Source organism: Pristis pectinata, chromosome 26 (genome assembly GCF_009764475.1).
Source record: "Pristis pectinata isolate sPriPec2 chromosome 26, sPriPec2.1.pri, whole genome shotgun sequence".
In the NCBI taxonomy this organism is placed as follows: domain Eukaryota; kingdom Metazoa; phylum Chordata; class Chondrichthyes; order Rhinopristiformes; family Pristidae; genus Pristis; species Pristis pectinata.
Genome location: NC_067430.1, coordinates 29,597,621 through 29,625,193, shown reverse-complemented (window position 1 = coordinate 29,625,193; position 27,573 = coordinate 29,597,621). Strand labels below are relative to the sequence as shown.

Below are 27,573 nucleotides of genomic sequence, written 5' to 3'. Positions count from 1 at the left end.
GAAGGCGCGGGCTCCGGCGGCAGCGCGGCGCCACTGAAGGTAGGACCGGGGTCGGCGCCTGCGCACTCGCCGGTGTCCGCTGCCCGCTTCGGTCCCCCGCCTTTCCGGTTCCCACCTCGCGAACGATGGCGGCGGAGTCGTGGGCGCGGGCGGTGGATCTGCAGGAGTCGGCGGCCGAGTCGGTGGGTGCGGCCCGGGGGGGGGCGGGCGGCTCCTGGCCCGGGGCCCGCGGCCTGTGAACCGGCGGAGAGAGCGGGCCCGGGGCTGTGGGCTCATCGGGGGGGAGGGATGGGGGGGGGGGGGAGGGAGGGGAGGGGAGAGGAGGGGGGGGGGATGGGGATGGGGCAGGGAGGGGGAGGGAGGAGGGATGGGAGGGAGGGGAGAGGGATGGGGGGGGAGGGGAGGGGGAGGGGGAGAGGAGGAGGAGAGGAGGGGGGAGGGGAGGGGGAGGGGGGAGGGGGGGGGAGGGGAGGGGGGGGGGGGGAGGGAGGAGAGGGGGGAGGGGAAGGGGGGTGTGAGGTGGGGGGGATGAGGGAGGAGGGGGGATGGGATGGGGCAGGGGAGGGAGGGGAGGGTGGGATGAGGGGGATGGGATGGGGGCAGGGAGGGGGGAGGGGAGGGAGGGGGAGATGAGGGGGAGGGGATGGGGCGGGGGGGGAGAGGGATGGAGGGATGTGAGGTGGGGGCAGGGGAGGAGGGTGGGGATGGGATGGGGGCAGGGGGGGGTGAGGGGATGGGGGGGTGGGATGAGGAGGAGGGGGAATGGGAGAGGGGTGATGGGAGGGATGAGGTGGGAAGGGGTGGGAGATGAGGCGGGAAGGAGGGGGAATGGGAGGAATAGGATGAGGGAGGGGGTGGGGATGGGAGAGGGGGGATGAGGCGGGTGGGGGGATTAGGGGGGAGGGGGTTGAGGTGGGCAGGAGGATGAGGGGATGGAGGAGGTATGAGGGGCGATGGGAAGGGGGTATGAGGTGGGAGGCAGGGGAATGGGGAGGTAATGAGAAGGGAGGAGGTTAGAGGGGAGGAGGGATGGGGGAGGGCAAAAGGGGAGGTGGGGAGGGGTGATGGGAGGGGGTGGGAGGGATGGGTGGGGGCACATTTTCCCCCAAAATGATGTCTCATCCTGGACCAGTTTTATTTTGATCCACATCCAGTTTCCTGCATCATCGAGGTGGGATTTGGATTCTCTCTCAGACACAATTAAAATGTTCCTTTTATTGCCCAGGCATTGATGGACACAGAAAATGCTAGAAACCTACTCAGCAGGTCAGGCTGCATCCGTGGAGAGAGAAACAGGGTCAACGTTTCAACTAATCCTTTCAAAAATTAGCTCTGTATCTCTTTCCACCGATGCTGCATGACCTGCTGAATCTCTGCAGCATTTTATGTTTTAATTTCAGATTTTGAGCATTGCAGATTTTTGCTGATCAATTTTATAAATTTGTTTCTCTCATCATTCATGCTTGTGTCCTGCATTGACCATCATGGGTTTCAATGCCCATCCATCTTCAGACTGCTGCAGATTTTGTAATGTTTATGCATGATTTGCAGTGAATGCAGCAATGTTTCCAGTGCAACACATTCATGCCCATCAGCATCATTTCCAGCACCAAGGGCATTGCGTCCTGCACAATGTCTTGGGTCATGTGCAGATAGTGTGCAGAAAGAAACAAGAATGCTCTTAGTTAAACAAACAATCTGCTGGAGGAATTCAGCGTGACGAGCAGCATCTGTTGGGGGAGGGGGAGGAATTGCTATTGGAAGCAGGTGGATTGTGTAAAATTGTCACGTCCGTCCTGTAGCCTACACTAAAATGCTTACCGTATGCAGATAACACAGTACCATACAGAACCTTCCCATGCTGCTCACAACTGTTGCTTATTACCTGTGTACACTGGTATCGCACACTGGTGCTGATTACTGTCATCTACCTTTGTTATTTAACATTCAACATGAAACATGAGTTCTACAGCCTTGCGTGATATTTCTTACTTTTTGACACACAGTCTCTGCCTGGGCTTGGGAATACCAGGTCCGGTTTACATGCATTCAATTCTCCCTCCATTGATTTGAGTTCCCAATGTAGACATTCAAGCTGAACTGCATTGTCATTTACATCATCGGCGGCTGTAAAATTAACCCTGTATTATGTGTAAGTGAAAGATTCCATAGCATTATTGAAGATGGGAATAAAGAGTGGGGATGATGACTGCCTTGGTTTAGCTGTGCACACTTTGGCTGCCACATTTTCCTAGATTACATCATTATCTACACCAGAAATATATCAAAAGCTATGAATTACTTTCAAGTGTTTTGCAGGGTCATGCAAAATTTGTAATTTATTTATTGTTGTCACATGTACCGAGATACAGTGAAAAGCTTTGTTTTGCATGCCATCCAAACAGATCATTCCATACATAAGTACATCAAGGTAGTACAAAGGGGAAAAAACACAAAATGCAGAATATAGTGTTACAGTTACAGAGAAAGTGCAGTGCAGGTAGACAAAAAGATATAAATGTAAGTTTTATGCCATTTAAAATTTATTATAACATTATTTGGTAAGGACATTTTTTAATGGAATCTGAATGTCTTTGGCAAGTTCCATCTCTAATGGAACCAAGTGACATCTGAGAGGGAAGGAAAGAGTCAACTATATTGATTAGTCTGGGATTGCTCGGAAGGCAAGCTGGCAGTGGATGGCAGATTTTATTTCACAAAGAGCTTTAGTAAATTAGACAGGTTTTTCCTGTAATCTGATAGTTTTGAGGTCATCATTACGGTTATGAGCATTATATTCCAGAATTAACTAAATTCAAATTCCTCCACTGCTATTTTGGGATATGAACTCATGGATTTTGATCGTTTGTGCAGGATCCTAGGTTACTGAAACCATAATTTAACAATTATGCTATTGTGCTCTCTTTTGTTGACTTGTTATTCTTGTGTCAGCTGCTTGTACTCCCAGGTGTGTTGTGGAACAGAAGGGCCTGGTAGTACAAATGCACAGTTCATTGAAGGCGGACGTGCAAGTAGACAGGATGGTGAAGAAGGCATTTCGCACGCTAGCCTTCACCAGTCAGGGCATCGAGTTTAGGAGTAGGGACATTGTGTTGCAGTTGTATAAGTCATTGGTGAGGCCACACTTGGAGTACTGTGTACTGTTTTGGTCACCCTGTTATAGGAAAGACATTGTCAAACTGGAGAGGGTGCAGAAGAGATTTACAAGGATGCTGCCTGGACTAGAGGGCCAGAGTTATAGGGAGAGGTTGGCCGTGCTGGATCTTTATCCCTTGGAGCGAGGGAGAATGAGGAGTGACCTCATAGAAGTTTATAAAATCATGAGGGGTATGGATAAGGTGGGCGGTCGTAGTCTTTTCCCCAGGGTTGGGGAGGCCAAAACTAAAGGGCACAGGTATAAGAGGGGAGAGATTTAAAAGAGACCTGAGAGGTAACTTCTTTACACAGAGAGCAGTGAGTACCTGGAATGAGCTGCCAGAGGAAGTGGTCGAGGCGGGTACAGTTGCAACATTTAAGGGGCATTTGCATGGGAACATGGAGGGGAGGGGCTTGGAGGGTTATGGGCCGAATGCAGGCAACTGGGACTAGCAGGGAGGATGCTGTGGTCGGCATGGAGCAGTTGGGCCAAAGAACCTCTTTCTTTGCTGTATTACTCTTTGAATCCATGCTATTTTGTCACGTGTTTCAAGTAAAATCAAACACCTTTGTCAGTGAATAAAAATTTGAAAAGATAGCTCCTTTGTCCCAATATTATTTCCTGAATATTTTCCCTAAATCTTCCTTTATTCTCCCTTAAATCTGCTGTGTTACCTTATCCTAACTGCCTCAAACATTCCAAAATGCTTGATGGAGGCACATTCAGTAGAAAAAACTAGAGGAGAAAATACTGAGGATGTAATCAGAGGTTTGATGAGGCGGGTTCTAAAGGTAGTAAGATGAACAGTCTATGGTGGAAGTTTGAACATGAGGGGGATTATGGATTAGAATCGAAGGATTGATCATAATACTCTTCCTCTTTTTCACCAACTAATTACACCTTCAGAATGCTCCCACTCCTGTTTTGTAAATAACCTACCTTTTCCTTGTTGCAGCTGAGCAACCTGAAACTGAAGGAAGAGAGTCCGAACGCTGAGCCAAAAGAAGGTGAGAGCGTCCTTGGCACTGTAAATGCTCAGACCCATCAGGAGCATGCTGAGCCAAAACATTATTAGATCAAGTCTGGTACAGTTCTAAATATTACAATTATTTTAGCTTTTTTTCCTCTGTTCTAACTGTTCAGGAATGGAAATAATTCAATGCATTTATTTATCACAGCTAAACTTTCCAACTTAAGTAAGATTAACTACAGATGATCCTCAAGTCTTCTCATGGTTCATTATTAATATAAAGTGTTACAGTCTTACAATAGTTGGTAATGAAAGTGTTTTTCCATTTCCGTACCAAATACACGAGAACTGCAGCAACAAACAATAGCGGTCAGGATTACCTTCCATCAGTTGGATGGTCATCTGGAAGTTAACCTGTTACTAAAAATCACAAGGACATAAAAGGCTTGTTTGAGGATGAACACTGACCTCTTCAACAAATTCTGCCAGTAATTTTCTGCTAATGGGAACATCAGTTGAAACCAAAAACATAAAAAAAACAGGAGTGGGCCACACAGCCTCTCGAGCCCACTCTGCCACTCAGTGGCGTCATGGCTGATCCGGTCATAGCTTCAACTCCAGTCTCCCGTCTGATCTCCATAACCCATCGTCACCCATGGTCAAAAAACCTATTTTTGTGTAGAATATAACTCAGCATCTGTTGCACACTGGGTAGAGAATTCTCAAGATTCCCAACCCTGCAGCGGGAGAAAATTCTACCTTAGCTCAGTCTTGACCCTTTATTCTGAGGCTGTGTCCCCAGTTCTAGGGCAAGCACTGTTACAACATTTACTCTGTCAATTCCACTCAGTCTTTAACATTTCATTGAGAACATCTTTTAAGCTACAGAGGATATGGCTTCATTTTTCTCAAGCTTTTGGTCAAATAGAAAATGTTGGAAAAACTCATCAGGTCAGTTAGCCTTTGTGGAAAGAGAAACAGTCTATGTATCAGGTCTGTGGCCCTTCATCATTCCAGCATCTGCAGCTTCAGGTGACTGTTTCCACTGCTGCTGTCTGGCCTTCTGCGTTTTTCCAGCTTTTTTTGCTTTTGTTTCAAATTTCCACCATCCGTAGTTTTCATTTTTTGTTCAAATAAAGTTGCATTTAAATGGCACGAGTACTATGGCCTGAATGATTGATGGCAGGTGTTTATAGTGTTCAGAATGGAGTTATTAAGTTGGAGAACCAGTTACACCATTCTATGGTTTGTGAAACCAGGAAGAGAGAGGAGGGGAATTGGAAAAGGCTGCACTGTTAGGGGGAGACGAGAGAGACTGCAAGTGCTGGGATTCTGGAACAACTCACACAAAATGCTGGAGGAACTCAGCGAGTCAGGCAGCACTCTTGTCTCTCACGTCATCAGGACTCTGATGAAGGGTGTCGGCCCGAAATGTTGACTGTTCATTTCCCTCCATAGGTGCTGCCTGACCCACTGAGTTCCTCCAGTATTTTGTGTGTGTTGTTCACTGTTAGGGAACTAGAATTACGCAGAGCAGTGGTAGTTGAAAAGGGAGAGTTAGACTTGGGACCTTTGAAGTCTCTTGAGCATGAGGACGCAGTGAGACTTGAGGGAATGTACGAAATGTGGAACATTTAATTCGATATGTAAGTTGAGATTACTATCGTGCGCACAAGTATGGTGAGGTTCTGGTACAATGGAAAAACTTGCAGCAGCATTCACAGGTGCATAGATTCAGTATAAACTATACATAAATTGTATAATACAGTGAAGAAAAATTGTCCAAAACAAGACAGTGCAAAACCACAATCAGAAACAAGACACAGCAGTGCAAGAGGTGGTCTGCAGTGTTCCATTGCTGAGGGTTGTGCAGGTTGGTTCAAGAAGCTGATAGTTTTAAGAAAAGAGCTGTTCCTGAGCCTGGTGGTGTGCGACTTCAGGCTTCTGTACCTCCTGCCTGATGGCAGCTGTGAGAAGAGGGCATGGCCTGGATGGTGAGGATCCTTGATGTTAGATGTCGCCTTCTTGAGGCAGCGTCTAACATCGAGGTGCTTTCGATAGTGGGGAAAGTGCAGATGAAGAGTCATAAATAGGTTGAACCTCCAGAGGCAACGTGGCCCAGAAGGGTATTGGATATACAACAAGGAGATTACTGTTTAACCAGTGAATTGCAACTTTCTCATACAAAGCTCATGTTTAAAACAAAAAGATTGTTTGCCAACTAAATTTTAAACAACAACAAGAACAGCACAATTTTCTGCCGTGTATCACATTATAGCTGTTGAATATCATTCATCTAAAACACTATTGAATGAAAACATCGCTTGTTCAGACTTGATAAATATATACCTCCTATTTCCCATAAATATCAGATGACAACATGAACCTCCTCTATTTGAGAATTGTAGTATCCCTATGACTGGAGCAGCTAGCATACTGAGTATATTTTTATTTACTTTTCCTTTTATTATGGATTCTAATTAAATTACCTCGATATTACGAAAGCTTCATTGCCTTCCTGTAATCTTTGGCAACCTCCGCATTTGGATAAAATTGTCAGAATTATTGTGGAACAAGGCATGCACAGTAAATGAATTACTTTGGTTTGCTGGGAAGGTTTTGCCTTCATTTTATTCAATAATTCCATTTCAGCAATTGTAAAGCAAGATCATTCGGATAAAGTGGATAAAAGCAGTAAACCAGACAAAAGTGGTGATAGTGCAGACGCCAAGCCAGACGAAGATGACAGAGGTATTTTTAACTTGCATTCTAAAGTTCAAACTAATGAAAGTATGTTTAATCCAAATGTTCTGATGGGCGAGCAAAAAAAGCTGCATGCTGTTGTGTTTAGTATTTATCTTGTTCATCATTGAGGCCACCAGGCAACCTTTTGGACATGTCCATTTCTGAAATTTTAGAGAGGCTTATCATATATAGTCAGTATTCCCATCATGCTTGGGTTTTAGCATTGCTTTTGTATGAAGTATTGTGGTAATTTTATTCTGTTTCCTATGTGGTGACCATTTTAACTCTTGCTTCTGTAGAGGACAAGGCTGCCCAGTCCCTGTTGAATAAGCTCATCCGCAGTAACCTGGTTCAATCATCACACCAGGTTGAGGTGCTGCAGAGAGATCCAAATTCCCCACTCTACTCGGTGAAGTCCTTTGAAGAGCTGCATTTGTAAGTTTTTCCCTCTAAGCTTCTGTTCTGTCATTGCAGTCAACTAGATAAAGTACATATTTGATCAAGCTTTGTGCAGCAAAATGCCCACTTATTGTACCTCCTTCAGATACTTGCTGAAACAGTTTGTTCTTTCACCACACGGAATTAAACTCGCCTTAATTTATGGCTGAGGAGATGGGAAGAGTTCAGTTGTTTAGCATTAAACCAGCATATTGTTTTTGTACAAAACAGCTCAAGTATTGCGGCACTAACCTAATGAGCAGTTTATATACCATGTTTTCCAAAAAGCTTCCTTGTAAAATCACCAAAGAATCATCCTCACCTTTGGGCAAAAGTCAAGATTTTTCTCCCTGGTCCTTCAGGGTGAGATTATGAACGGTTGATTGGAGTCCCAGAGTCCCACACTTCATCACATTTAATCTACAGCTGAAGAATTCTTCCTTAAACAATTTAATATCATTGAAGATGCTGTCATCAGCCATTCATAATGAAAGGTGCAATCTGCGAGAGAGCTGTGAAACTCTAATGAATAGTTTAATACAAGTCTCGTGAGGACCAGTGCAATTTGCTGCTCAAACCACAATACCACATTCATCTTGACTAATTTGCAGGACAACTTTGGGTGGTTCCAACTTGTTGCAATAGATCTTTTTTTAAAGTGACAAAGTTTATTGTAAAGTACTTCCCTGTTAGAAATACCATTCTACTGAATATGATGTGTGCAGTGAAAGAGCAGCAGATATAAGACAGGTGGAATCTGATGTAGAAATAAGAAGCAGGGTAGATCATAGCTGTGTGGTATATGCCCTCTGGAATGAAGCCTTTAGTTAAGAGTGAACTGTACAGTGTATTGCTAAGTCCATTGTTTTCCCTCCAAAGTCTTTGAACACGTTGCCTTCCAAATTCACACCCAAGTTAACTAGAACTCCTCACTTGAATCCCTCCAATAAGGTATCCACAATATCGAGGTGACTCTTACCAAAAATACTAATAATGTGTTTTGTGATTTTGACTCAGTTGAAGTATCCGTTCTCATCCGTCTCGACCTGAATATGGCCTTTGACACTGCGCCCCGCCACTCTCCAAAGTCTGTTCTGGCGGTATGATTCCATTTACGTATATACAGATAGAGACCAACTCACCAGCTTCCCTTCCACACCCCAACATTACCTCTGGAATCACCATGGATTTATTCTTGTCCCTTCTACGTACCTGCTAACAGCATACAGCTCTAACTGAGCTCCATCCCCTCTTGACCCCTCCATTGTCTCTAAAATTTCAGGCTGCTTGGTGGCTATTCATTATTGGTCGAACCAGAAATTCCACCAACGAAGTATTGAAAAGACCAAAGCCATGGCCTTCAGCTACCACCACTGACTCTGCTCCCTAGCTACCTACACAGTTGCCTTAACAGAACTTCTTTTGAACTTTATAGCATCATTATTACTTGGGCCAGTGTCCAGGAAGTGTCAGGCCTCACTTCGGCTTCTGTGGTCTTTAAAGTTCTGTTTCTCTCTTTACAAGTGCCAAGAGAGAACCCATAGATAATGTTGGTGCAAAAACAAACACAGTGACAGAATAATACTATTTCTTTAGTGCATTTAACACCATAGTATTTACTGTCAAAAGATAAAAGATTTGCTGAACTTTCTCTTTCATGACAACAGCCTTTGATTTGTTAATACTCTGGTCCTGTTTCCAAAGTATTACTCATTGCCTGATTTATGAATCAGCACTTTTCTATTTTGGAATGGTCCCAGTTATGTTATGATTGGTTTAAGGCATTTCTGTAAACCATCATTTCCCTTTTGAGTGCGATAGCAATGTTCTTGTATTTCCTCCTATCCAGTCTACTATATTCACTGCTCACAATTGTGCCTTCTCTCCGCTGGGGAGATAAGGTGATAGTCTTGGCAAATGCCTCTGTTTTGCCAGTTGGTGCTCAGTACAATGTTGCAAATGGTTTCAAAGTCAAGTTTATTGTCATATGCACAGGTGCAATGAAAAACTTACTTGCAGCAGCATTACAGACACATAGCATCAGATAAGCAGCATTCACAAAAAAATGTAAATTAAACATAAATTATACACAATTTTTACAAGAAAGAACACAATTAGATCAAAAAACAAAGTCCATTTTAGTGCAAAGTGATGAAAGCTTGGGGTGCTTGTCTCTGTTGATGCCGTGTCAACAGTGTTCTAATTGAGTGTGAAGGTTTAAAACTAAACTGAAAGAGACACGAATGGAAAATGATGAGCCGTGAGGAACATACTCAGGTTTTTCTGCTGCAATGCATCACTAATTTAGGTGGCTCTGACATTTAGTTTGACGTGTTGGAGTATTTATTCTGTAATAATCTCACAGAGTAGGCATATAATTGGCAAATGAATTTCAGCACGATGAGATATTGTATTTTGCCACAGAAGCAACTTTAAAGACATTTTCACATTTTTCTCAGGAGAGTTGTGTGATACATTAAAGAATAAACCAGCATGCATGCTTGAAAGGCAACCTCATTAAAACTGCAAATTAGAAATAAATTGAAGAACTGTCTTTGCACTGTTCACTGATCAGCTAGCATTAACAGTGTGGGTATGAGCCAACACAAATCTGGGCTGTAGAGTGGGAGTACAGAACGATGAGACTGGAATAATTTTTCCACAAAGGAAGGAAAATTGAGTGAATAATTTTCAGTATCCCCATTTATAGCAGCCAGTTTAATTGAAAAAGAGAGTGAACAATAGAAAAGGCTTAGTAAATAATTTTTTTCTTTCCCTGCATTATAGGAAGAAGGAACTTCTGCAAGGTGTGTATGGAATGGGATTCAACAGACCTTCGAAGATCCAAGAGACAGCCTTGCCCATGATGCTTGCAGAGCCGTAGGTTTATTACACTCGTTATTGTGGCCTAATGTGCAGATGATTGTTTGAAAGATTATTGCAAATTTACCTAATATACATCTTTGTGATGTGACCTCTTGTGTTTTCTTTTCCTCTCTAGCCCACAGAATCTGATTGCGCAGTCTCAGTCAGGCACTGGGAAGACGGCTGCCTTTGTCCTGGCTATGCTCAGTCGTGTGGACCTCTCCCAAAGGCATCCACAGGTACAGTGGTACAATTCTGCAGTGTGATACATTCAAGGAAAATGGCAGTAATTTCTTAATTTATATTCTCAAAATTACAATTGTAAATATAATCCAAGTAAAAACAATGGGGGAAATGCTTTGCAGATCGGGTGGCATCTATGGAGGGAGGTAGTTAGTATTTCAGGTCAATGATCATTCGTCAGTACCTCTGAAGATCCTATTCCTGAAGTGTTAACTGCTTTCATTCTCTGTAGATGTTGTCTACCTTGCTGAGTACTTCCAACATTCAGTGGTTTAATTATAAATGTAAGTCTGGTTCAGAAAGAGAAACAGGTTTATAGTAGAACTCAGTTATGATTTTCCAAGACCAGTTGTGTATTTTTTAACACATTAAAACAGCTTTTCTAAATGATCTGTGTTCACTGTAACATTGCTGTTTTAGTGATTTGGGGAGTAACTTATCTTATAAACTGCTGCCACACATCTGTCAGATTTGTTCCGTAACTGGGAACAGCTGCTGCGTTTTCCTCCCACATGGACTGATGCTAATCAGACGGACACATCTAGATGACCTGTGCTGATTAACCCCTTCTGTCTTTTAGAGTCATGGTCATACAGACATGCAGCATGGAAACAGACCCTTCGGCCCAACTCATCTGTACTGACTGCTTTTTCTGTTAATCAATCAGATTGTGGCTGCTTGGAGCCCTATTTGTAACTATTGTTATCTGTTTAGTTTTTTGTTTTGCTTTTGTATCCTAGTGGATAATGTTTGTTCTGGTTTCTTATCTTTGTTTGGACCTTGTTTTAGGTTTATGCTGTACCTTACCACTTCAGTCATACCCACTTACTTCTGTCTATGAAATGGGTATAAGCTGGTTTTCGTTGCTCTGCATTCCCAAGGTTCTTAAGTTTTAATCATAAGACATAGGAGCAGAATTAGGCCATTCAGCCCATCAAGTCTGCTCTGCCATTCAATCGTGGCTGATTTATTTTTCCCTCTCAACCCCATTCTCCTGCCTTCTCCCCGTAACCTTTGATGCCCTTGCTAATCAAGAACCTATCAACCTCCGCTTTAAATACACCCAATGACTTGGCCTCCACAACCGTCTGTGGCAATGAATTCCACAGATTCACCACCCTCTGGCTAAAGAAGTTACGCCTCATCTCTGTTCTAAAGGGACGTCCTTCTATTCTGAAGCTGTGCCCTCTGGTCCTAGACTCTCCCACCACTGGAAACATCCTCTCCACGTCCACTCTATCCAGGCCTTTCAATATTTGGTAGGTTTCAATGAGATCCCCCGCCCATTCTTCTAAACTCCAGCGAGTACAGGCCCAGAGCCATCAAATGCTCCTCGTATGTTAACCCTTTCCTACTCAGGATCATTCTTGTAAACCTCCTCTGGACCTCCAATGCCAGCACATCCTCCTTTAGATATTTGGGCCCAAAACTGCTCACAGTACTCCAAATGTGGCCTGACCAATGCCTTATAAAGTCTCAGCATTAATCGCTGTCATTGTCATCTCTGCCTAATTTGACAGCTTGAGTACCTGAAGCATTAAATGTTTCTCTTTCACGGATGCCGCCTGAACGGCTAAGTGCAACGTTTTCTGTTTTAGTATCAGATTTCCAGGACCTGCAGGGTTTCTTTTGTTGTCCTGTAACGTCTTTGTGACATGCACGTCTAACTTCTTTATGCAGTCTGTCACGTCACAACTGCTAACCAGGATCCTATACACAACTCCCAATGCTGCCTTCAATGCTTTTCTGTTCCTTGAATTCTATCTGTAAAATCTCTGCCCACCTTCCTTTTATATCCCCTCTGACCATCGATGTGATCTAATGCGATGTGGCGTTACTCCTGACTCTGCTCATTCCAGCACTATCTCACGAGTAATGTCACTCTCTCTCCTGGTATTTTTAGGTCTTAGACCTGACCGCCTTTTCCCATTCCTCAGTAATGGCTGCCCTGTCATGCCCTTGGCTCGGTGGCACTTGCACCTGCAATTCATTTATTTTCTTCAGTTTGCTTCATGGAAGAGCAATTCTTATTGAGCCTGCGTACTTTTATGATCCATTGTCTGATGCACATCTTTTGTCTTTCCAGGTTTAATTTCTGTTTAGCTTTCTGCTTACCTACCGTCTTAAACACAGTTTCTGACTAGAAGTATAGGGGCATGGGCCCATGTATCTGAGCTTCCTGTGACAATCCAATCCCGGGGGCACAGTTTATAATTGACCGTGTTGCTATCCAGATATCATTACTGTTTCTCCATGTTACAATCCTTAATGAGGTGTTGATTTTTCACCCCTCTAGTGCTTATGCCTTTCTCCAACCTATGAGCTGGCCTTGCAGACCGGACAAGTGATTGAACAGATGGGAAAGTTCTGTCCTGATATCAAGTTAGCTTATGCTGTGCGAGGAAACAGACGTGAGTACTGTGGGAGCATGGCTTCTGATTATAATGTGAGGGTTTATGCAGTCAAAAGGATGATTTGCTGACCTTCCAAGCAAATTTCAAGAAATATCTGTGATAGTGTATTAAAAAGAAAAATGAAAAATATTATTAAACAAGATTATGTACAAATATATCCTTGTTGGTATTCTAAAAGAGCTCATCTTGAAATTAATTTGATTATTTGTATGTCTGTGTTTATTTGTCTTGGGGTTTTGGGTGTTGCTGAGAAGACATATTTGTTGTCCATCCCTAATTACCCCTGCACTGAGGTTACTTCAGAGGTCAGCCACGTCATTGGGCCTGCAGTCAGATACAGGCCAAACCTGCAAGAATGGTGGATTTCCTTTCCTCTGTGCAGCAGAGAGCCACATGAGTGTTCTTTACAGTTTAGTAATCTGTCATATATTTCACTCTGTAATCTTGCAGAATGTAATGACACTTATCTGGTCAGAAGAGAATAAGTACAGAGCTCGAACAATCTAGCTTCTTGTAACTTGAGAAGAAATAGTCTATAAATTCTAAGCTTACTTTTATTGCCAAAGGTTTATTTTTAAATTTTACACACAGGTCAGTGCATATGTATGATAAAGTTTTAAATGCCCAATGGTCTTTTTTAAGAAAAGAATATAGTGATTCCTCAAACTTAGATGCTTGGCTAAAGTGAAATTACATCAAAAGTGCAGAGATGGTCATCTATAAAATGAGAGGTTTCGATGCAAAACCCTGTCGCCATGAAAATATTTACTTCTGACTCCAATATTGGTGTTTGTTTTCAGTTTCCATGTCCATTTGATTATTGATATAGGTGACATATAGTCAGAACAGCAGAAATAGGATTTGACCATGCATCCCCTTGAACCTGCATCTCTGCACAAGAAGCTTGAGGCTGGCCTGATCTTTGGTCTCAACTTGACCTTCCTGCCTGGTACATGTAACCCTCGATTCTGCCCAGGGGTCTTTAAATCTCAGTCTTCAAAGATTCGACCACTAGTTTGGCCTGAAAGGGCGATGGCGGCAAAAGCACTCATCCTATTTAAAATGTACTTGAATGAATACTTGAAGAGTTATAACCTGCACGGCAATTGATCTAGTGCTGAAAAGTAGGGTTATCCAAGCTTGGCACCCTTTAGAATGGCACAGACATGATGAGCCTTTTGTGTTGTAAATGTTCTGTGATTCTCTGACCCTGCACTAACCTCTGGAGGAGAGAATTCCAAAGAGTTGCAACCCACTGAGTGAAGATGTACTTGGTCATCTCCAACTTAAATAGGCAACTCTTTCTCCTGAGCCTATTGTCCATAGATCCAGATTCCCCCCACCAGGGGAAACATCTGTGCAGTATTTGCCTTATCAACCCCCACTGAATTTTGTGTTACAATGAGATTATTCTACTGACCTCCAGCAAGTATGGGTCCACTCTGCTTAATCGTTCTTCATAGAACAAACCCCTAAACATTCACCGGATCATATACAAGGCAAATATATCCTTCCTTAAATAAGGAAACCAATACTGTGCACAGTACTCCAGGTGTAGTCTGACCAAAGCCCTCTGCATTTGTAGTAAAACATCCTTACACGTACACCTTTCCCCTTGCAATAAAAGCAAACATTCCATACACCTTTGTAACAACCTGCTTTCCCTTTAGGTTTACTTTCTGCACTGTTTATAAGAGGAAATGCATTTCTATGAATCCCAACATTTAATTCTGTCATACTTTTGTCATAATATTGTTTCTCTGCTTGTAACAAAGTGAATAACCTCCGATTTCCCCACATTATACTCCGTGTATCTGCCATCTGTTTGCCTAATCACCTATCTGTCTCTCTTTGCGGGCTGTCTTGGGAATGTTCCCAGGGTGAGGTACAGCTCTCTAGACCAAACAGAAGAGTCCCTGCTTCATGAAACTGGCCCCCAACATACAAGCTGATCACCTGATGATCTGTGGAAGGTACCAGTGACTGCTGGCATGACGTGTTTTTTCCTATGTGTCTGGAGAGGCCACATTTCCACCCACCAGAGCTATGTGATTGCTGGGGGAGCCTACAACATGAAGCAGTTGTCACCCTCCTGTCTGGTGATCAGAGAGGGGAGGAGACACAGGACATGGGTCAGAGGAAGAGGGGATTGGAAGAGAGAACGAGGAGTGAAGGGTTGGGGGTGAGGCAGAGAATTCGCCCCAGTGACCTCCATCCGTAAGCAGACTGGTCAGTGTAGCTCCCTTTCTCAGGTGTGCTTGCCAGTGCCAACCAAATTTAAAGTTTAGATCAAGCTTTATATTAAAAATAAAATACAGCACACGGTAGAATTTTGACCTTTTATCTAAATTTCTTGTGATAGGGAATTATTAATTTACAGAATATTTAATAAAGTAAATATTAAAGTAAATTTTTAATATTTTGACAGTAATAGTTGAAAGGTGTGTTACTCTACACAAGTGCTTTACTTTTTAATATTTGTTCAGTTATTGTTGAATTCATTACAGTCATTTTTGGCAGTATTGAGTGAGATTAACCTACTCCCGCCTTTCTCTTGCACAACCTACTTTTGTTTTTTTTCCACCTTCGATTGTGCTCTCCTTTTATCTGCTGTTGTAAATGTAGTTATCTCTGCTGCAGTTCCTCTGAAGTGGGGTCTGTGAGCTTAAACGTTGACTGCTGATAAGTTACCTCCACACAGAAGCCATCACGTTGTGTCCTAGTGTGTCCATGGTTGCATTTTCCAGTAAAGTTCGGAGGATCTTATGCAGGAACAGAAATCTTTGCCATTTCTTTACTCTGATCTGTGGCTCCTGAAAGATCTACTTGATTGTAACTTGCGTTGTGGCTCAGCATCTAAATCAGTACTTAGCATGTAGTAATGAAGTCTGGTACTTTCTGGACCTGTACATTTCTGTAGCATTTCAAAGCAAGAAAGGAGAGTGAAAATAAATTTGTTATAACTATTTAAATTCTTGAGAAGTGTCAAGATGGTGGTCGCCTCACTACAAGAAGAATGTGGAAGCCATAGAAAGAGTGCAGAGGAGATTTGCAAGGATGCTGCCTGGAATGCAGAGCATGTCTTATGAAAGCATGTTGAGGGAACTCGGCCTTTTCTCCTTAGAGCGACAGAGGATGAGGGGGGACCTGATAGAGGTGTATAAGATGATGAGATGCATTGATCGGGTAGGTAGTCAGAGGCCTTTTCCCAGGGCTGAAGTGTTTGCCACAAGAGGACATAGGTTTAAGGTGATGGGGAGTAGGTATAGAGGAGATGTCAGGGGTAAGTGTTTTTACTGAGAGAGTGGTGAGTGCATGGAATGGGCTGCCAGCAACAGTGGTGGAGGCAGATACAATAGGGTCCTTTAAGAGACTTTTGGATAGGTACATGGAACTGAGGAAAATAGAGGGCTGTGGGTAAGCCTAGTAACTTCCAAGGTAGTGACATGTTCGGCACAGCTTTGTGGGCCGAAGGGCCTGAATTGTGCTGTAGGTTTTCTATGTTCTATTTCCTTCTGAATGGCAGATATAGTATGGTTTGGTATGTTCTAGGTACTGTAGCATACAATTTGAGATTAAGCTACTGAATTAGCAAACCAGGGAACACAAGTTCAAATCCCACCAGTTGATTAATCTGTATTTTTTTCCTGTTTTGCCAGAAACCTCCTTAAATAAAAGTTGGTCATAGTAACTGGGAAGCTGTCAGGTCATTGTAAATTTAAAGAAAAACAAGCTCAGTAATATTGTTTAATGGAAGGAGATTGCCCAGTTGGTCTACAGTAGACAGAGTTGACTCTGCCGGCAGAGTTGTATGAAGCCAGTGCTGCCACGTTTGGTAATAGCTGTGGCTTTGCCAGTCATAACTACATCTCCAGAATAAGTGAACAAGTTTGATCGATGATTGCAAATTTAAACACTGAAGAAACGACCCAATTATTTTTTTCATGTTTGGAATTTGCCGAGACCGAGGGAATTTTTATTATTCATGTTTCCATTCAATACATGCATTACTGTCTGAATATAAATTGTTAATAACATTAACGACCTTTGCTTCATTAATTTGTATGCACTAGGTATAGGTGTTGAATATGGTTTTTGTTTCCAGTTGAGAAAGGCCAGAAGATTTCAGAACAAATCGTTATTGGAACACCAGGGACAGTAATGGACTGGTGCACAAAGCTGAGATTCATAGATACCAAGAAAATTAAAGTTTTTGTCCTGGATGAAGCTGATGTCATGATTGCTACTCAAGGACACCAAGACCAGAGCATTCGAATTCAGAAGTAGGTTTACTGATTACTGAACTAAAAATATTCTCCAATGCTCCAGAAAAACAAGTATCATTAGATTCGGGGGAAGAGTACAGTAAAATTTTGGTGATCTGTTGTCTCAATTATTTGGATATCCCAATAGTTCAGTAGCTAGCTCACCAGGTGATGTTTCCGGTGCTTCCTTGAAACTCAGGCTCCCGTTTCCCATGGTCCCTTGAAACTTACTGGGTTCACTAGAAAATTTATTATACTTCCGTGTAACATCTTTTCTTTAAAAAATTGAATTAAAAAGTGTTTTACAGTATTAATATTGAATAACTTCCAATAATCTGGGAAATCTGCCTCTCTGACAGCACCATTTTCCCCAGGGTGCCAGTTTTACTGTACTTGCAATTCTTTCCACACTGCACTGCCTTAGTAGCCTTGCCTCCAGTCCTGAATCCCTGCTTACTGTGGCACTGTGCATGGCTTTTCTGAATGAGATTGTATGTTGGGGACAAAAGTTTACTTTGTGTCATGGAATTAATATCAATGAAACCAGATTTAAATTGCCTCAGTGACGTCTCTGTTGAGGTTTCACTTTCCTTGATCATTGAGCTGTGGATAAAGGGTGAATAGAAACACGAGACTGCAGATGCTGGAATCTGGAGCAAAAAAACAAAATGCTGGAGGAACTCAGTGGGTCAGGCAGCATCTGTGGGGGGAATGGACAATTGATGTTCTGGGTCAAGACCCTTTATCCAGACTGAATGTGTTGCTTGTGACGGATGCAAACAGAAGTAGTGAACTTAGCTGAATCAGTAACTCCTCCTCTTGCACTTGCAGGATGCTGCCTCAGAACTGTCAGATGCTGCTGTTCTCGGCCACATTTGAAGACTCTGTCTGGAAGTTTGCACAGAAGGTTGTTCCCGATCCTAACATTATCGAGTTGAAGCGAGAGGAAGAAACCTTGGATACAATTAAGCAATATTATGTCCTGTGCAACAGCAAGGAAGAGAAATATCAGGCTCTGTGTAATATTTATGGAGCAATAACTATAGCACAGGCCATGATCTTTTGCCATGTGAGTAAACTTTAGCACTAAATCCTGCTTATCAGTGGAGGTACCAACACCCAGGCCACTTTCTGCTCTCACTAAACAACCAGGCATTGCTAAAACTTATCTGTGCAGACACATTTTTATCACAGACATCAACATTTCTTTGTCATGGTTAGTTTATAAATTGAATTATTTTCTTGAGCCCTCTGTAAAGCGACTATTTAATCTGCTGCTTCACTTACAGACCCGCAGGACGGCTGGCTGGCTGGCAGCAGAATTGTCTAAAGAAGGTCATCAGGTAGCGTTGCTCAGTGGTGAGATGATGGTGGAACAGCGAGCTGCTGTGATCCAGCGATTCCGGGATGGGAAAGAGAAAGTCCTGGTTACGACTAATGTCTGTGCAAGAGGTAACTCAGGAGCTGCTGCTCAAACAGAACTTGTCCTGGGGAAGTGCTGAGTGGTGTGCGATTTCTAGTTCATGCCTGCACCATGCATCTGCTTATTTGATTTCCCAAACTGCATCACCTTGCACTTGTCAGGATTACATACTTTCCATCTGCCGTAGCCTTAGGCAGCCTTCCTTGCTGTCAACAACACCGCCAACTTTTATGCCAACTGCAAGCTTTATACTCCTGCATTCACATTGAAGCCGTTACTATGTCACAAACAGCATGGTTCCCAGCCCCAGTCTCTGTGAGACACCACTGGTCACAGTTCCAATCAGAAAGCCATCCTTCCACCACTACCCTCTGCCCTCTATCTCCAAGCCGGTTTTGGATCCAGTTAATCGGCCCACCTTGTGCCTTAACCTGGACCAGCCTACCTTATGGGACCTTGTCAACTGCCTTCCTGCATTCTCGATGCCAAAGCTTACTCCATTAAGATGTTCCCCGACTAGCTTGCCCTTCCCAAAGAAAGTGTCTTGTTCTTCAAGACAGAGGATAATATCCCAGTCTCTGATAACGGAGCAAAGTTGGGGCAGTCCATGAAAGTCCTGGCGTTCTAGGTCCTGAGCTTCATAGTGAGAGTTGCCTTTGTACGATATCATTTAATGTGGGATGGCCGTTGCACACCAGGTGTCATCTTGACAGAGACATGGTCCTTGCAAAGGGTTCCAAACGGACTAGGGACCAGACTCTGCTGCATGGGCATTGATGCTCAGATACAGATGGACACACATGTAGAAGTATGAACACGTGTTGATGGGCACTGGTGGGGTGGGACCCAGATGCCCTTGCCCAGTGCCGCAGTCTCCCTTCTACATACCCACCCACTCACCCCCTGACTGATCTCATCCTGGCTTCCCATCCCCAAATCCCATCTCCTTCAGTCCCACCAAACCCCTTCCTTCATCCTCGGTCTCCCCACTTCCCAGCACTGGGTTTCCTTCCCCCTTTTCTACAGATCCCTGCTCTCCACACATTCCCCACCCCCACCATCTCCCTCCCTTGATCTCCAGCCCCAAGGGAAGCCCCGTGCTCCATCCCTGAGCGGCGTTCCTTCAGTGTCGGGCCATGGTCCGGGGCATTTGACAGCAGTGGCTTCAGTGGGATGGGGACCTCATCAGACTAGCAGTCTCACAGGGAGGGCTGTCCTGCGGGGTCTCCCTCCCCTCTCAGCTCTCCCCACCTTCACTCACTCTAGGGCTGTTTCCCATTCCTCTCCCCTCGGTTCCCCAGCTCCCTGCTGGAGAAATAAACTGTTGGAGGAACTCAGCGGGTCAGGCGGCCTCTGTGGAGGGGGATGGACAATCGACATTTGGGTCAAGACCCTTCGCCTGGACTCTAATACCCAAAACGTCACATGTCCAACCCCCTCCACAGATGCTGCCTGATCTGCTGAGTTCCTCCAGTAGTTTGTTTTTTGCTCCTGATTCCAGCATCCGCCGTCTCTTGTCTGAAACCTCAAGGAGGTCCACACCTGCCTGGAGTCAACAGATCTCCATCTCCTTGTCAGACCAGCAACCTGCAGTTGGTGAGTTCAGTTGTCAACAGACCCGTCTTCAAACCCTTCGACCCTCTTGTTTCCCACACTGTCCCTAAACACAGGGGGACTCTGTATACACACATCAACAGCTTCCGTGTGAGTTCTCAGCAAATGGTACGGTTCTGTTTCTCCCGCACTGCCACCACCATTTAAGAAAACCTTGCTTACATTTAATAGAATACGTCTGTGATCTCAAATTATGAAATGGGTAAAAATTGTGATTCCCACCCCTCCTTCCCATTTCACACCAGGTATTGATGTTGAGCAAGTCTCTGTTGTCATAAACTTCGATCTTCCTGTGGATAAGGACGGTAACCCAGACTGCGAGACGTACCTTCACAGGATCGGACGGACAGGCCGTTTCGGAAAACGTGGTTTGGCTATCAACATGGTGGACAGTAAATACAGCATGAACATCCTGAACCGGATCCAGGACCACTTCAGTACGTCACTTAGTCCTGTTTTAAGTAAATAAGGTGTACGGTATACTTGCCTTCATTGGCGCAGAGTACGAGAGTCAGGAAGTCAGCTGCATAACACTTTGGTTTGGCCACACTTGGAGTATTGTGTGCCGTTCTGGTCGCCCCATTACAGGAAGGATGTGGAGGCTTCGGAAAGGGTGCAGAAGAGGTTTAGCAGGATGCTGCCTGGATTAGAGGGCATGAGCTATAAAGAAGAGGTTGGACAAACTTGGGTTGTTTTCTCCGGAGTGTCAGAGGCTGAGGGAAGACCTGATAGAAGTTTCCAAAATTATGAGAGGCATAGATAGAGTGGACAGTCAAAATCATTTTCCCAGGGTACAAATGTTAAATACTAGAGGGCATACATGTAAGGTGAGAGGGGAAGAGTTTCTTAAACAGAGAGTGGAACAGGTTGCCAGGGGTGGTGGTGGAAGCAGATATGATAGGCTTTTAGTTAGGTACATGAATATGCAGGGAACAGAGGGATATGGATCACATACAGGCAAAAGAGAGTTAGTCTAATTTGGCATCAGGTTCGGCACAGACATTGTGGGCCAAAGGTCCTGTTCCTGTGCTGTACTGTTCTATTTATGTTCTAAGTTCTGTACTAAAATTCTCAAGACAGATTATAATGGGAGTATAAATCATATTTTATAAAATTTGAATTCACCATTACATCCCAGCTGAACAAACTCTGGATTAAGCATGTACTGTAACTTCGGGTTGTTTTAACTATTTAAATTTTATGAGAATTTACGAGAATAGATGTTAACTGGAAAGATTTGATATGTGCATTAAATTATGAAATGAAAGCTGTTCTTCCCCTCTCCAAACTGGAACTTCTATGAACAAAATAGCAGAAGTTTGATTCTCGAAGTGTGCACAAACATCTGTTCCTTAAGGAAGGATATTATCATCTAAGAGGTTATAGCTGTAGGTGTTTCCTGTCTACCGCACTTTTCTTCATGTTTAATGGACAGACATCTTGCAGCAGTCTGTTTGAGAAAGAAATCTAAACCCCTGGAATGTATGGAGAAGCTTCCTACATCAATAGTTCAAAGACAGGGATTTTCATTCACATAAACACCTACGTTAAAGTAGCAGTGACTGAAATCTGGTCTGTAATCCCATGGTTGCCTGCAAAGTGTGCTTTCCTCCGTGACGTCTGCAGCTGGCCTGTGCTCCACAAGGTCTCAGTGCCTATGGCATTCATCTTCTGTTCTTCATTGGGTGAAGAATCGGTCTTCATGTGATTGGTGCAGTTATGAGTTTCCTCCAAGACAGTGAGCTTGCGATGCACAGCGCCTGCCCTCACCTTGGACTCCAGAAGGTCTTTAAGATCCGACTTCTGATTGGTTAAAAAGCAACCATGCACTCTCTTTCCAATTACATGGAAACCACACCCCTCACGTGGACATTGATGAGAAGGTAACATGCACTATCCTTCAATAGCCACAAAATGGAGGTTTCTGTGGTTTGGCATCACTCTGTGGAGCACACAGTGTGGAACTATTTACAACAGTTCCCAGAAAAATGAATGTTCCAAGTACTCCCTAACCAAAGTTTTTGATTCAAATAAAATCTCTTTCTCCTCACTCAAGGAAGGCTCAAGTGCTTTTGAAAAGAGCAGGGAAGATTTTGGGGTCATTGGCAGGGTGATGAGGAGTACTGTAGATGAGGCGATTGGACGGTAGAGTGACAGGAAGGAGCGATTAAGTGTGACAGAGAGAACAGAGGCATTTGTGTCAGTAGGAAGAATAAAGACGTAGACTATTTTCTAAATGGGGAGAGAATTCAGAAATCGGAGCTGCAAAGGGACTTGGAAGCCCTAGTTCAGGATTCTCTTAAGGTTAACTTGCAGGTTGAGTCAGTAGTAAGGAAGGCAAATGCAATGTTAGCATTCATTCCGAGAGGACTAGGATATAAAAACAAGGATGTAAGGCTATAAGGTGTTGGTCAGACCGCATTTGGAATCTCATGAGCAATTTTGGGTATCTAAGGAAGGATGTGCTCGCCCTGGAGAGGGTCCAGGGGAGGTTCAGAAGAATGATCCCGGGAATGAAAGGGTTAATGTATGAGAAACCTTTGGCTCTGGGCCTGTACTCACTGGAGTTCAGAAGGATGGGGGAGGGGAATCTCATTGAAACCTACCGGATACTGAAAGGCCTGGACGGAGTGGATGTGGAGAGGATGTTTCCATTGGCAGGAGAGTCTAGCATCCGAGGGCACAGCCTCAGAATAAAGGGACGTCCCTTTTGAACTGAGACGAGGAGGAATTTCTTCAGCCAGAGGGTGGTGAATCTGTGGAATTTGTTGCCACACACGGCTGTGGAGGTCAAGTCATTGGGTGTATTTAAGGCAGAGGTTGATAGGTTCTTGATCGGTGAGGGGGTTAAGGGTTATGGGGAGAAGACGGGAGAATGGGGTTGAGGAAAATAAGATCAGCCATGATTGAATGGTGGAGCAGGCTGGATGGGCTGAATGGCCTAATTCTGCTCCTATACCTTCTGGTTTTAAAAGGCATCATCTGCTTCCATTGGTGAAAATAAAACATGTTTCTTATGGTAGTTTGAATGACCAACCTGACCTACCTTGCAAAAAGGTTGCGCACCAATAGCGCAATCTCTGTGGATGATTAGCCGAAGGCCACGCATTCCATCCTGGATCCCAAATTGTTCAAGGGTTAGAAGAAAAATTAGAGTTGCGATTAATTTAAAGTCCCATCTCCTCAACACTTGGACTGTGGATTTATAGCAATACAGTGGAACCATAGAATCAGAGTAATGTTTTGTGACTTAAAACCAATCAACGTCACCTAAGTTAATGTCTTGCACTGTTGTTCTATCTGAAAATTTATTGTGACAGTGATAATAGGTGCAGTAGGAAATCAATGTCATTATTGTACATTATGCTTCATGTTCGAATGCTCTTGTCTGCGCTGGTTCATTTTGAGCACTGTATGCCTCTTTAAGTGTTCTGACTGAACACTGTTGCCTCATGGAAAGCAACAGTTTACAGCATATAGACGATATTAAAATAATTTCCTTGACATATACAGTCAAAAGCGTCTGAAGTATAGGCTCAACAGAAAACTCTTCACTGAGGACATTCAACATATGCTGATTATCTATAAGTTATAGAATGTGTATTGTTCTGGGAACTGTTGTAAATAGTTCCATACTTTGTGGCCCATGGAGTGACAACAAACCATAGAAACCTACTAAATGATGGTCCATGTTCCCTTCTAATCCAGTTCGATGTGAGAGGTGTGATTTGCATGTGATTGGAAAGGGAGTACGTGAATGCTGTTGGACCTCTGTACATGCTCAGTTAGCTTGCTTGCTAATCAGAGATCAAGGCCACACAAAATGGATGTGCTGATGCAGTTTAAAATTCCCTGCACGTCCCAGCAAAGTGAAAGGTGTTCTGTAAAGCATACAGGCATGGGGAAAATAAAGGTCCCTTACCCTTCAGTGGTTCTAATAGAACAGTGCTGAAGAAGTCTCATTTTTAGACATCCTTCCCTCCTATTAATCCCACTCGTCCTTAAAGAAAGAACTTGCTTTTTTTTAATTCATTCAAGGGTTGTGGGCTTCGAGGCATTTAATTGCCCATCCCTAGTTGCCCTTGAGAAGGTGGTGGTGAGCTGCTGCCTTGAATCACTGCAGTCCTTGAGGTGTGGGTGTACCCACAGTGCTGTTAGGGAGGGAGTTCCAGGATATTGACCCAACGACGGTGAAGGAACGGCGATGTATTTCCGTGTCAGGATGGTGTGTGGCTCAGAGGGCGACTTCCAGGGGGTGGTGGTCCCCGGGCTTTTGCTGCCCTTGTCCTTCTAGCTGGTAGAGGCAGTGGGTTTGGAAGCTGCTGTCTGAGCAGTCTTGGTGAGTTGCTGCAGTGCCTCCTGTCGATGGTACAAACTGCTGCTACTGTGTGTTGGTGGTGGAGTGAGTGAGTGAGTGGGTGTGGATGGGGTGCCCACCAAGCAGGCTGCTCTGCCGTGTGTGGTATCGAGCTTCTTGAGTGTTGTTAAAGCTGCACTCATTCAGGCAAGTGGACTTTTGGACTTGGAATCAGACTTGAGCCTTGTTGATGGTGGACAGATTTATTGGAGGATAAATGGAAGCCAATGAACGTGACTCTCTAGTGATAGAATCGCAAGTCTTTATAAGTCGTAGTCTGTTAAAATAGAACTCCCACCAGAGGATAACTGACATTCAGCTTTGTGACCAGAGAAGGTATCCAGAGTTATTAAATGTGATTGTTGGTTTGTGGCTGGACCTGGCTTAAAAATGAACAATCCAGGCTTGATTCTAATCATCCAGCCATGAATTGGTTCCAGCTTTGGTCCGTGAATGTAATACTTTGCTTTTCAATGATGGCAGATTGCTGGCTTGACCAGAATTGACATTTACCTGTGTGGACACAATGGCTCTGTGGTCTTCTGTGTTGTAACCACGCTACGATTCTCTTCCAGACAAGAAAATTGAAAAACTTGATACAGATGACCTTGATGAGATTGAGAAGATCACTAACTGAAGTACAACAGGCTGAACTCATTTGAGCCCTTCTCAACCCTGTGACAACATGCACTGCCCAGATGCAATTGGACTTTTGGACTTGGAATCAGTTCAGTTTATTCTGTAGCCAATTTTGAGAATAAACTGACAGAATCAAATTATATTCAATTTACCTCATTTAAAAGTTTGCATTGGGACTGTAAAATTTTGTATTTTTCCTTCAAAGGAGTGAATAATAAAAGATGCCAGGGAAGTGTTTACATTAAAACATTCAACATTATATAGTTTGTCCTAGTTAGCCTTAAAAAGAATATTTGAAATGCCAAACAACAAAGAAAAGGTGAGAAATGTAAATGTGAAGTAAAAGTGACCCTTTCAGTTCCGATATTGTTCATTTTTAATACAGTGGGTTACAAACATAGATTTAATTCTACTTGGGAATGAAATGTTACTGAAATAAATTGAAACAAGGTATGTTATCTTAGACAAATTTAATGACACTTCATTATTTAGCATATGAATTACAGAGTGTAATTTATTCTCACCAACTATGGTAGTTGAGGTGGTTATCTGCTGGCTTCCTTAATTTATTACACACAGGTAATTTAATCACAGCTAATTTCCACCTAGACCCAGGGATGGCATTTTTAATCTCGTTACTCACCCTGTATTCAAAGGTATCTAGTGTGCTATAGTTACTCTTGGCCGCTTCTACAGACTGAGATTAAAAAACTTCCTACTCTGTGACATGCCAGCCTCCCCAAAAGCTCTCCCATAACTTGCTGTTCAGCTATAGTGAATCAAAAAGCCCCTCTAACAGTTAACCCAGTGCTTTAACCAAATAGGGATGTTAGTTGCTTAATACAGGAGCTTGCATAATTAGCTTCCAGAGTGGTTATAGAAAATGTAATATGTTTTTATATGACCCAGGTATCTGATTTGATCTCCACCTAAAATTTCCAGGCATTTTGGGTAAGAAGCAGTATTTGCTGGGCAGAAGTAATTTCTAATTAAGCATTGAAGAGTTTGAACATAAATCCTGAATAAAGCTGCTGTTTGAATAAGTAGACTAGAGCAGCATGTAAAGTGACTTGCTCGATTTCTTCAGAGTTAATAGTTTTTGGATTAGCTGCACTCAATAAACATTCTGTATGATGGCTTGGAATTTCAACTCGTATAACTTAAATATCTGCACAAATGAAATGCATCATAGTCAGTTCTTGGGTGTATAACTTTATGCTTGTGTAGAATATAAGCCAGATACTGTTCCGAGCTTCTAGCTGGATATAGCTTTTGTAGACCTGTGCCCTCACATTAAGTATGATTGTTCTCCATTTCACGCTTATGTAAAACTAATAATTGACTTGTGAGGCTATATTTGCCATGCACTGTGTGCTACTGTACTACAAGAGGCAGCTAGAGAAATCAATGACATTTTGAAGACCTGTGACACACTAATCAAGTCAGATTTCTGCTGTTATGTTGTTTCCCATTTATACAAGATATTCCATTTGATGAATGTTAACTTTCAAGTCAATACATTTGTACACACTGTTTTTAAATCATTTTACTAATGCAATACTTTGATCCTTAAACATGAATTGGGAAGTGTGTATCTTTATTTTTCTACTTGAAATCTGTCAACCAGAGATTGGGTGATTTCTTGTGCTTGTCCCCTGTCTTGAACCTTCATACGCTGTGGCTGGTGCACATAGTTAGTAGCTACTGTGAAGTAGCTGCCATTGCAACGTTAAGGAACAACTACCTTGATCAGCATAGCAATCCTAATTAAAAAGGGAATTGTGGTTTGGCAATCAATTATTTGCAATATATGGCTAGCTGGTGAATGACTACTTGTATTCGACAAGTAATGTTTTCATTTGTTGACTTGCAGCTCTGCAGTAAGTGGGAACTATTTAACAATCTCTCCTCACACTGGAACTGATTCAAATCTGTTGTTTGCTGGAAGTGGGGAGAGCAAGGAGGAAACTATTAAAAAAAAGACAAAATATGAAATACAATCTTCTGCGACAATATTGGCTGTGAAATTCTGTTCAAATGCAGAAATAAATTAAACTTTTACCGAGTAAAAATTAAAAAGAATTTGAGGTTGTACCTAAAATTTTAGGAGAATTTGACAAAATGCCCTCTCCACATGTATAAAAGCTTTACCTTAAATTGGTTGTGCAGCTTCAATTACTGTGTGTTGAATTTTGTACTATAGGGTGTATGCATTTGTACACAGTGCATTTTTATTTGAATTGGATTGTAATTGGAAATATTTAAACTGCAGAAATGAATGGCGTGTCATGGATAAATTGAGACTGAAATGCCTATAATTTTACAAATTGTAATTGATCATTTAGCAGCCCTGACAATGGAGATGGCTAATGCTGCTTCGGGTTTCCATATTATTCTTATGTACTAATTGGAATAAAGATTAAGTACATAAACTGTTTTGTAT

General features: G+C 43.0%; 1 protein-coding gene across 1 annotated transcript; it reads left to right on the top strand.

Annotated features, from left to right (window-relative positions):
* Nucleotides 1–27,562, top strand: ddx19a (DEAD-box helicase 19a). Its single transcript, XM_052039242.1, has 12 exons — nt 1–182; nt 4,113–4,164; nt 6,780–6,878; nt 7,172–7,307; nt 10,098–10,190; nt 10,312–10,414; nt 12,715–12,829; nt 16,938–17,115; nt 17,929–18,166; nt 18,387–18,549; nt 20,380–20,571; nt 25,067–27,562. Exons 1-12 carry the CDS (start codon nt 126–128, stop codon nt 25,126–25,128), a joined length of 1,488 nt encoding a protein of 495 aa, XP_051895202.1. The 5' UTR covers nt 1–125; the 3' UTR covers nt 25,129–27,562.
* The last annotated feature ends 11 nt before the right edge of the window (nt 27,563–27,573 follow it).